The sequence below is a fragment of the Galeopterus variegatus genome, unplaced genomic scaffold (genome assembly GCF_000696425.1).
Source record: "Galeopterus variegatus unplaced genomic scaffold, G_variegatus-3.0.2 Scaffold2080, whole genome shotgun sequence".
In the NCBI taxonomy this organism is placed as follows: Eukaryota; Metazoa; Chordata; class Mammalia; order Dermoptera; family Cynocephalidae; genus Galeopterus; species Galeopterus variegatus.
In genome coordinates, this window is record NW_007728191.1 from 143,478 (window position 1) to 156,028 (window position 12,551).

The window sequence follows — 12,551 nt, forward strand, 5'->3', positions numbered from 1 at the left end:
AGAATACATATTCAAAGATCACTAAAGTCAAACAGATAACCTTTTCACACTATTCCAGATTTAATTAGAAATAAGGGAAGAGTTACAAGAGCAGGGATAAACAAAACATTAGTACAATTCAGATATGCAATTTGCAAGTCATAGTGATATCTTGAAGAGTTGGACAATATGTTTATTGATTGTCTAGCCTAAGCGTGGAAGAGACTGCCAGAAATCAGATATCTTAAGGTGCTATAAAATTAAGAAAATACTTTTGGGACATTTAATAAAATTAGAAGTATTATATATTTAAAATTTGGCCAGAAAGTAAGTAATTCTGTAAGTAATACTCCATTTATTTTTACTATTCTTAAGCACACCATACATAATAGTATACATGATCTATTCAAAAAAAGAGAAGAAAACATACCTATATAATAATAAAAGAATGCATAACTATAAATATTTGTTCAAATATTAAAATTCACTTTCATTAAATGAAAATTTCATTATTTTCAGTGGAATGACTATCATGGCCTTTCTTGGCTCTATTCTACTACATTCTCATAGCACCTGGATATAAATACTATATTTTAACATTTACCACAGATTAATCTGTATTATATTTGTTCTGTTTATATACTCTGAACTTACCAACTGCAGACAATATTTTATAATTATCTACAATAATTTACAACAATTATTTATTTATTGTTTTATCCTCCCAGTGTCTTACATGTAGTAGGAACTCAGGAAATATTTTCTGACTTGAGTTGAACTGAATATAAGGTGTTAAATATTCACTAAAAATCCCTAGATAATAATCCCCAATTGAAAACATTACAAAATTTTCTCGAATTCTTTGGCCTACAGATTTCACTGTGAACAATATGAAAAAGGACACTTCCCATGAAATCTAAACTAAATAACAGTTGTTTATTTGGAGGAAAACTACCAACACAGCTTTTCATGCTATTTGAGTTCTAATTCTTTTGTGCACTGAAAGGCATGATAGAAAAAATAAGATTCAAAACAACTATGAAAGAGGAAAAACTACTACCTGATGTTTTAAAACTAGTAAGACATTTTAATTTAAAAGCTCAAGTTGATCCTTATTTTTCATTACTTTAAAATCTTTCATCAAAATCTTGGAAATTAAGGAAACCAAAATAGTAATAATTCTGCCTTTCATGTGTGAATATGATGAACCAGTGAAATGTCTTTTTTTTTCTTTTCTTTCCTGCATTGGTGATGGTTTTAAGCTACATTTCCTGTGATTAGTGACATGCATTTCTTAAATAACTAGTCTGAGGTGAGTCCACAACCTGTGTCGTGGGACAAATGAAGGCCAGTATGGACCAATATGTCATCAACAGCCTTTTGCTCTGTACTCTCAACAGCTTAGATATGTAGACATGGACCAAGAGCTCCCACGTTGGCCACAACAGAGGTAGAGATGAGATAAAGTAAGACAAATAGACAGATAGATAGATTGATTGATTTTAGAGTAGGAAGGGTCCCAAGAGATCATCCAGTCCACCTCTTTCTTTTACAGATACAGAAAGTGAGGTCCAAGGAGGTTAAAGCCACAATTTATGTGAGTAGACTACAGTTGAATTCTTAACCTCATTTCAGTGACCTTTTGGTATACCATATTGTCTTTTATATTATTGTACTTTATTTAGCTATAAAACATACTACAACTCAGTTATACCTATACAAATATGTTTTCATATATATGTATATACAAAGGGTCTTGAAAAAGTTCATGGAAAGATTCATGATACCTTTTAATTCTATTTTCTCAAAGTGCAAGTACCTTGTATTATATACCCACATATATGGTCTCACTTTTTGAAAAGAAACATCTTCAAATCCAGCAAAATTACCATGTAACAAATGCAATATGCTAACAGTCAAATAGAGAGATAGGAGGAAAAGAAAAGGAGGAAATAAAATTCCTATATATTCTTTAATCAAGAACACAGTGTCCAGGCAACCTTAAGACTTTCAATGTCGTTAATGATTTGGCAAAATAACTGAGAAAAAGGACAACATAGAAAAATAAACCAAGGACTCACCTCTCCTACACTTTTCATAGAGCTACCAATTCGGCTAGAAGTTCCATGAAAACGGTCAAGATCCCAGCGAGGAATCTTGGTAACCATGTAGTCCAGGCTAGGTTCAAAACAGGCTGATGTCTTCCCTGACACAACATTCTTGATTTCTGGAAGTGGGATTCCCAGAGCAATCTTTGCAGCAATGAATGCCAATGGGTAGCTATTAAGGAGGAGATAAATTTATTTTTGTTTTTGTTTTTTGAGCAAAAAGTATTGAAAGTAGCCCCAAATATAAAATGGTCTTTCTTAGAAATTCTGGTATTATTCTACTTCAGGATGTACGTCATACCTGATTCTCTGTCCTTTATAAATACTTAATAGCTGCTTATAAAATAACATGAGTTATGATGAAGTATAGAGGCACCAATCACAGGAGAATTGACTCTCTGTGCACTACATGTATTGCTACAACTCTCACCCTTCATCTCTTCAACCCAAAATCTATAGATTCCATGATAAACTAGGTTTAACCTCCACTAAGATGAGATTCTGCAAAAATTTTTTTTGAGAAAATATATATAACTATACCTAGGAAGACAGTGGAGTTAGCTGGTACTAGGGGGGATGTAATGGTCAGAAAATGTAGGCATTGCAAGTCTGGGTCCTTGTTCTGTCTCCAATTACCTTTGACCTTTGGGCTCCCTACAAAACAAACGTTCTGAGAACTTGACTATCACCATCCAGAATGCCAGTTTCGGTCATTTTATGTAAGAACATAATTTACAGAATTATAGAATGAAATACGAATTCTTTGGCACAACTCCTCCCCAGTAGATGATAAAACTGATAGAGACGATAAGTGATGTGCCAAAATCACACAGTCATTGGAAAGACCAAATGAGAACTCAGGTCTCGTGACTCCTGCATACGGCAACATGCCTTCTCCCACTCCATGCAGCATCATGTAGCTACATAAAAAGTCTGCAGAAGTAAATATTTTAATTTAAGTGCTATATGACTAAGTGCTATATGATGAAAGATGCTAAACATATTAATAGGAATAAAAAGTTTTAATTAATTTTTCTTCCAATTATGTTTGCTAACTGTTGTTAAATGGACAGCAAATTTAAATTTTTGATTGGAACATTTACTTGTAAAAAAATCCTACTTTGTTTGGTCTTACAGAGTTTTGCTAAAATAAAAGTAATGTGTATTGTATGCTTTAATTGAGTCAACTATATTTTTTGTCAATTACTTACTATAGGACTATATCTAAAAAAGCAAGTTGAAGACTAAAACCAAGAATTAGTTTGCACTTTTTAACAACATGTGCAACGTTTTTGTCAATTACTTACTATAGGACTATATCTAAAAAAGCAAGTTGAAGACTAAAACCAAGGATTAGTTTGCACTTTTTAACAACATGCAATTAAAAACCAGATTTTTTACAGCCTGCTTTGACCACCCAGATTTTGATTAGTTTATGATTAGGCAGCAAACAAAGCCAGCTAGCAATACCATTTTCCTCGATCTGGCAGCAGGCTCATTAATAACCATGTCCTTAGGGGCCCATAAATGATTTGGAGCTAGCATACAGAAATAAGGAATATAGTTTGTTAATGCAGCACAGTGTTCCACTAGCTGTCAATTTTTCAGTTTTATTTGTGAAGAATCGGTAAACCCATGGTCAATTATTCAGGTCTTACCCGGTGGCCTTTGAGGCCAGGGCTGAGCTTCGGGACAGCCTGGCATTCACTTCAATGATGCAGTATTCCATTGAGGAAGGATGGAGGGCAAATTGAATGTTGCATTCACCCACGATGCCCAAGTGGCGAACGACATTGATTGAAGTACGTCTCAACATCTGAAACTCTTCGTTGGAGAGTGTCTGGGCAGGAGCCACAACAACCGAATCACCTGTACATCCAAGCAGCACTTGTTATTGGGTGACATATCTAAATAACCAACTTCGGTTACTTAACAATCTACTTGCATGATACAAGACACTGTACAGTCTGAAGGTTTGTTGGGAGAAGAATTATCTTAAGGAAATATATATATGAGACATCAGGTATTCCTTTGATTCTTGTTTTGTCCATCTTACTCTGATACTTTACTTAAAAACCCCACTAACCTTTTCCAAGCTCATCTAGTTATCAAGCCTTCAATCATTTACTTACTGGATTGACATTAATTTCTTCAACTTCCCTTCTTTTCATCTCAAATTGTCTCTCTTAAGTTCTTCCTTCCATAGAATATGATCTCCTCTTCACCCAACTGGCTCATCCATCTGTTTTCACTCCTTCCCATTCTCACTCCTCTCCAATCATAGCCCCTTATATCTTCAATCTCCTAGTACTTAGTCTCCATCCCTTCTACCTGCAAACACACTCAGATCTCTGACACCTCAAGAAGACCCTTGCCCAGCATTGCCAGACAACCACACAGACCCTCTCTCTCAGTTTTGCATGATTAAGCTTCTTGAAAGCTTGCCATTTCTGCTTATCACTTATTAATATACAATTTTTTCAATGTGGGTCACAAAACTAACTTTGCATTAAAATTGTCATCTGGGACATCTAAAAAACCAAATTAAATTCTCATTCTTGGGCCGGCCCGGTGGCGCACTGCTACAGTGCACCGCTTCGGAAGCGCGGCAGGCGCTCCCGCCGAGGGTTCGGATCCCACATACAGACCGGTTCCCGCTCACTGGCTGAGCGAGGCTTGGGAGCAACACCGAGGGTTGCGATCCCGTTGCCGGTCCCGGTCCGGTACAGGCACGACACTGAGGGTTGCGATCCATTGCTGGACACGAAAAAAGACAAAAAAAAATTCTCATTCTTGACTTTGCACAGCATTTGATTCTGCCAAAAACAAAGCTCTTTTAAAAAATACAGGTTTGCATCACCTTGCTTGGTACCATCCTACCCTGGTTTTCTTCTTCTCTATTCCTGCCTTCTTTGTCTGTAGCACTAATCCTTCCTTTTCTCCTGCCCCATAAAAAAATATGTTTCCCATCATTCAGAGTTTGATCCTGTTCTCTCCTTCTTCTATATCTATGCCCTTAAATACTTTGTCTACACCTCCACCTCAATTATTTCCTTTATACCAATGACTTCCAATAATTTTTTATCAATTTCTTTATTTCTATCCTCTTTTCTTGAATTCCATTTTCACATTCTCAACTCCCTTTTTGAGAATTCCTCCCACACCTCAAATTTAGCATTTGTAAAACCCGAATCATAATATGAGCCCTTTTATTTAACTAGTTTACCTTCCTGAAAAACCTATTACTGTTACTTGTGCTTATTTCTCATTCACGTGGTGACTACACTTCAGTCTGCTCTAAGCTTTCTCAACTTCACTCCTTATTTCTCAGCACCAAGTCTTACAGATTTTACCTCAACTAGATTGCTTATATTGACTCTTTCCTCAAATGAAGTTAGGATAATAGTATCTGCCTTACTTCATAGGGTTTTTATGAAGGCAAAATTTAACGTGAGAATATTTCCAATACTGTAAAATACTACACGTTTAAAATGTTATTACTAGTCTGTCAGCTCGGAATAGTAATTTAAAGAAAAGAACATCGTAAAGAAAGCTATGGCCATCAAAGATATGAGCTGAAGGCATTACTATAATTCTCGAAGATTCTTTGCCTACCTGTATGAACACCCATGGCATCAACATTTTCCATGTTACAGACAGTGACACAATTGTCATCAGCATCTCGGACCACTTCATATTCTATTTCTTTCCAACCTGTCACTGACTTCTCCACCAGAATCTGGTTAGTTATAGCAAAGGCCTGCAAATTGGTGACAAAAGATATCAAAAAGTAAGGAAAGGCACTGGCTTATACAAGGACATTTGGCAAAATGCCCTGGCCTAAATCCTGGTCAGCACTAAAGTCTCAAACCCCATCTCCATCCTCCGTACGCTCCAGAACACACATGTCAAAAATCAGCGAGGTACTAGGAATAGCATCCTGCAGTGAATATGCTTGATTTACATTATTGAGGCTTGCCATTCAAAGTGCTGATATGACATGAAATCAAACTAATTTAGGAAAAAGAGAAAATAATTGAGCAATCAGGCAGAGGGAAATGAAATTATTTCAGCAGTTAGGCTTCTGTGAAACCAGAAAATGTGATAAGTGCGAATAAATGTGGAAAATAAGTCTAAAGACTCTGGCTTTTTCTAAAATAGCTGAGGGTGCTTTGTACAGTGACACACACAATATAAGTTAGTTGATGTTGATGAGGAGGAGAAAGGAGATGATGATGGTCTAACAGTTAGCCAAGATGGCATCTGAAACTTGAGGATTAGAAGAATCACATGCAACTATTATTATAGTTAATCACTGCCTAAGTGCTTAAATACTCTGAGTCGTATATCATGTATGCCTGATTAGACAGATATGAATTAGTATAATTATCATTTCATATTTACTGAGTACTGACAGTGGCTAGAATTTTGAACCTAAAATATGAAAGAGGCAATCTCTGTCCTTAGGACATGTAGTAGCTGATAATCCAAGACAGAAATATCCCTTTATCTCATAAATATATTTGATTTGGAATGACAGTGATAGGAAAAGTAGTTAAAATGTTTTCAGATTATTAGTAAGCAGTATGATGAAATAATAACTCAATATAAGTTTTTCTATGTATCTCAACACTACTTTTTTGACCTCAGTCATCCCTACAAGCTCCAGCATGTGAAACTAGAAATATGACACATTTGTCCCCACAGCTGCCCACAATAAGGTTCTCAAAGGGGTTAGGAAACTCTGCAGGCAATGTTAATAATTTAATAGTGATTAACTTGTCATTCTGGTAGCTTACTAAAAGAAGAACTCTAGGAAAGAAAGGGTATGAATTTGGGAAAACTTTTTGCATTGTAATGAAGTAGAATGAATATTTGAGTACAAAGAAAATTGAGAATTGAGATTATCTTCACCTGTTTCCTCAGCTTGCATTTTTTTCCCCCTAAGTCTCAGATTTTATTCAAAAAGTTAACTTAGGGATCTGGATAAGTTAATGATTTCTACTGGTGCTAATTATAACTTTGAGAGAATAAGGGGATAGCTTTGAACATAATAATATGACTAAGCATTCTCAAGAGAAAAGTTAGATTTTTTATATTTCAACAAGGAAAATCATTCAAAGGCCCATTGATTATTTGAGCAGAATAAGTAATTGAAACAATCTCAATCCAAAATTGTCTATATTGTAAATGTTTTCACATAAAAATTCAGTATCCAGAATAATTTTTGTACAGATAAAAATATATATTTAGTAGAGGATAAATATATATTGTCACTATTGGCAGTAATAATGAGATTGCTAATATTGAAAACATTTTGAACATCTAATATGCTAAAGGAAATAAACTTTCATACCCCCATAAAAAATGTTTTTGCCATGAATACATGATTCAGAAGTCCAGAATAAAAAAAAAAATTATATTAGATATGGTTCCATTTTTTTGTTTTGGCAACTTTAGAAAAACTAAATCCAAGTTTTTGACATGTGAGTCTGTCATTACAGTCATTTAAATACATTTCATTATATTTATCTGTTCTCAAAATCTTGTGTCCACAATTCAGTCTTATTTTGTTTGTCCAAAAAGTAAAGGATGCTAAAGTTATAAGCTGTGCTTGAGCTATTTACTAAATACCCCTGAAAACAGCCCTCACAATAATTCTGTCAATTTCACTTCCATAACTGCCATGTAAATTACACAGGCTTCTTGGTTAGGTGTATTCATCCATTTAAATTACTGAGCCCCAGTATTACTAGGCACCGTTCTGTTCTGTGGAAATAGAGTATGTACAAAAGTCTGTTTTCCTGGAGCATGTGTTCTATGTTAATCTCTAATTTGCTTTCTGGAGCATATCTTAATTTTCTCAAGATTTTCCCTCTACTACTCAAAACATTAAGTATTTAATAATATGTTAAAGTGATTTTGATATAAAATAAATTACAAACACTCAAATGTCAATTTTGTTTTTATGTGTATTAGAAGTTGGCAGAATTCACTCATTTATTATACTAGAGATTTATACTGTATATATTTTAAACACCTGAATTTTGGATAAAACCCAACTACTGTATGTGCTTTGTTTCACTTACTAGATATCATCCACTATTTCAAAAAATAATGGGAAAATGGGTCATTATATTTTATTTTTTCTTAAGCACTAAAATATATTTTAGCATTATATATATTTTGGAGTAGATTGTAAAGCAGAGGATAATGGAGTTAGATTAAGTTCATGTCATTGAAGTCACTAGATTGTACAATAAAAATGGGCTTTTAGATAGAGTGACAATTGTTTTACCTCCAACCTTGTGGGTCAGCACTGCACCCAAGCATAAACAGTTGAACTCCAATTCTCCTCTCAAAAGTGCCATTGTTTTGACAACACTTTTAGAGAATATGATAGTGATTTAATAAATAGAGAAAAGGCCATTTCTTATACACATAACTTTCTCTAATTGAAAAGACATATCAAGTCAGTTTTTTTGGTTGGTAAGAATATTGCCTATGAAAATACATACCTTTGTGCTGAGGTCCATTAAGGTCTCCCTGTTGGGACAGATGCCTGAGCCTAAGCCGCCCAGTGCATAAGCAGAACGGATCATCACTGGGTAGCCGATGGTGTCTGCTGCCTTAAGCGCATCCTCAATCTGTCAACAAGAAAAACTCGGAAATTTTAAAAGCTGACCACACTAACAGAAAAGATTACACCACGAGAGTCTGGCAATTCAGGAAAATCAATTTATTTGAGCAGTATGAGTATGGAAATGTTCTACTAGCCCCCTACATACTTCTGAAAAAACAAGTGTTGTTATGCAAATGTTAAGTGAAATTCCAGGAAAATTTTCTTTTTTAAAAATATATATATATAATGAAAGCTTTTTTCAATCCTTTTGTGGTAAATTTTATCATGTCTTCTGAAAATAAATCCTTAGCCAAAACAAAAATAGTCATCATTCATTTGCTAATGGAAGCCATATTGAACTATTGAAATTCAAATTCAGTTTAAAAGTCTATTTCTTAATGAAAAAAAGGCTTTCTACTGCTGAAGCTAACTTGGTATTACCACAATAAGCTATTAGGAACACTGTATAGGAAGAGATTTTTCGTTTTTCAAGTTCAGTCTGAGAACAGTCCCAGAAGCTGGGAATTTTTTTTTAACTTACAGAATACAACATATGGTGGCTATATTTTTCTGTCATGGAATATTATTACACTACCAATGGGAATGTAATTACACCTTTCCCATATGCCTGTTTCTCATCTGGAGGAAGCTAGGACATAATTAAATCTGGCAATGAAAGAATAAATGTATGGCAGGGGTTTCCCAAAAGTGTTCAGCAGAGTTATCCTGGGGTTATTCCTGATTGACAGCTTTGTAACATGTAATGTAGTTGGTAGCATTCTTCTCTATATGTTTCAGAGATCCATTTCCATGTGTCCCAGCAGTACATGCCTTATCCCTAAGGATTTGCCTATATCTACAATGGAGTAGTCACATGTAAAACTGCCCTCAGCACCCCAACTTCACTCTATGCCTGAGATGAAAAATAAAGTCAGGGGCAAAAACAGATGTACAGCAAGTTGACTTTTTCCTGGTGATTGGTAATAGCCTACTGATAGGCATAGGATATAATAGAAAATGAGTAACAGAAAAGCTACACTATCGATTCTCTTTAAATATGTAAGCTATAAGTTTCCCAGTCACTAATCTTACTGACTGGAACCATTTCATTCTAAAACAATTATTCCATCCAAAAAAAAATTTTTTTTTAAATTCAGTCTCATTTACAGGGAATTCACACATACAAAATATGTAACTGATCCCAGAAGAAAGGTAAAAATTACTTTGATATTGCAAGTTGGTATGGTTCTTAGTTTCAGTTCAGGAGACCTGAAATTCATTGGTACTTCAATCATTTATAAACCACTTCGTCTCTGGATTTATGTTTCTCTTTTCATAAAATTAAATATTAAAACAGTATCTATCTCTAACATTTCAGCATTGAATGCTGCAATTAATACACAATATCTCTAAGGTACTAGCACATTTCCGGAAGAAAATATATGCAAGTATAATAATTTTAACTATTATTATTAGGCATGACAAATTATTCTCCCTACAACCCAAGACGTATAATGCCCTTGTTTCTTCCAAACAAAGATTCCTTACTGATTCCACTGCAAAACTTGGAGCAATCTTTTCATTAATTTCATTTAGTTTGTCCGAGAACAGCTGCCTGTCTTCTGTGGCCATAATGGATTCAACTGAAGTTCCCAGGACTTTCACACCATACTCTTTGAGCACTCCTCTCTTGAATAGTTCCACTCCTACAGAAGAATCAAATATGATTAGTCTTCAAAATTTCAAACTCTTGTGTTTTCTTTAACAGACACCCAAATACAACCATGTTTTATTTTAAAATTAAATCCAAGAAGCTACTACAGTCTGGAACAGAAGTGCACTTAGAGGAAAAAAAATTAAAATAAAAATTTTTAAGACAATCTAACAATAGTTCCACTCCTACAGAAGAATCAAATATGATTAGTCTTCAAAATTTCAAACTCTTGTGTCTTCTTTAACAGACACCCAAATACAACCATGTTTTATTTTAAAATTCAATCCAAGAAGCTACTACAGTCTGGAACAGAAGTGCACTTAGAGAAAAAAAATTAAAATAAAAATTTTTAAGACAATCTAACCAACTATGTTACTGATGCTACTATTAGTTATTTTACCACTATCTACAAATCATTTTCATTATCCTTATTAATAAAAATTATACAGTTATACTGAGCCTTAATATTTCAGTGTATTCCCTTTCCTTCTCAGGTCCATTCCTATACTGAGATTCCATTATTTAAATAATCCCAGAGATGTGGGTATCTATCTGGGTTTAAAAAAAAAATCATCAAAATTGTTTGTGTTTCCACTATCTTGTCATGTACTTTTGGCTGTCTTTTGTATTTGACATACAAATTATGTTACCAATTGCTTACTCCAATCAGCTAAAGAGATTCTCATTCATGATCTAGTTTCAAAGATTTGAAACATTTTAAAGAGGACAGAGCAGTGGACTCAGCAGATGCATGAAGGAATGGTAGAGAGACTGATCTATGTTATCATGAAAATATATGTGAAAGTCAAATACTACAGGGCTGATCCGTAACAGCACTTAATCAATGTTAATTCTAAATTTTTATTCATAATAGTTCTCAGGGCTTCAATGGTAACAGAGGAAAGCAATATTCTGGCATAGAGAACGGAAACCCAAGAAACCTTCTTGGCTACTCTGGGGCATTAAAGCAAAAAGTTTCTTTGGCTCTCAGTTGTCTTGTGAAATAATCTAGTAATATTCATCATATGACATTGTTAGGTGGCTGTTTGCTAACTACTTCCTCACACATTAGAGGAAATGTTTTATGAACACACAGAGCAGAATTGTTAGATAGGGTCAAATATCACACATAGGTGCATGGGGCAAAACTCTGCTATTAAACTTAAAAGGACTCACCACAGTTCAGAGCTGTCTGGCCACCCATGCCTAGAATTAACCCATCTGGACGCTCTGCCTTGATGACCTCTGTGACAAACTGAGGGGTGATGGGGAGAAAGTAGACAGTATCTGCTTGCTTTAAGCCCACCTCATTGGTCTGGACTGATGCAATGTTTGGGTTCATCAGGACAGTCTTGACATTTTCTTCCTGAAGGAAACAAAAGGATCCAGTATCTGAATATATGGTCTAGAGGAGAGGATGACCACACTCAGATGAAGGGTTATTGGATAACAAAGCTTTTAGGTTACTCTGTGGACTGTAGAGATTAGTAATAGGACTAGTGAAAGGAAGTTAAAGGGAGACAAGCACTTGGTCAAAGGCAGAAAGAAATTCTTGAAAATAAAACTATCCAAAAAGAATTGGGTGTCTAAGGAGGATCACCATGAATTCCTTGCCACTGGAGGTATCAAGCAAAGCTGGAGATCATTTCTACAGAATTAGTCTAAAAGTCCACAAATACTATTAAAATAATAGCTCAATCGACCTTAAAATAATAAAATACTTCAAGTTTTTAAAAATAAACATAAACTGGAGCTAGAATAAAAGCTGCTACCCTTTTTATTGTTTGTCTGATAATAACATTGAGTGTACATTTAAAATGCAGAATAATGTGTTCCCTTCTTGCTGAAAGCACTAAGAGCCTTCTGCTGGTTTCCATTTTTTTTCTAGATTTCCATGTCTGCTGTGGTGCTTTAACAAAGGGCATTATACAACTCTTTACACATATTATTTAAAAGTAATATAACCACATGGCAAAAAATAATAATAAAAATGTGTGTGTGCGTGTTTGTGCGTGTGTGTGTGTGTGTGTGTATGTGTGTGTGTGTGTGTGAAGGTATTCATAGCCTTATCTCATTCCTTACATCTGGAGAGAACTTCAAAATAATTCTTTATGTAGGCTACTAGGGA

The 12,551-nt window shown here is 34.6% G+C and overlaps 1 protein-coding gene across 1 annotated transcript in view; it reads right to left on the bottom strand.

Annotated features, from left to right (window-relative positions):
- The window catches only part of CPS1 (carbamoyl-phosphate synthase 1, mitochondrial), a 118,958-nt gene that overhangs the window by 64,802 nt on the left and 41,605 nt on the right, over positions 1–12,551 (bottom strand). Inside the window, 6 exon segments of the mRNA XM_008580409.1 lie at positions 2,061–2,259; positions 3,746–3,956; positions 5,703–5,847; positions 8,606–8,734; positions 10,258–10,415; positions 11,600–11,789. Of these exon segments, the coding sequence (XP_008578631.1) occupies positions 2,061–2,259; positions 3,746–3,956; positions 5,703–5,847; positions 8,606–8,734; positions 10,258–10,415; positions 11,600–11,789 (1,032 nt within the window).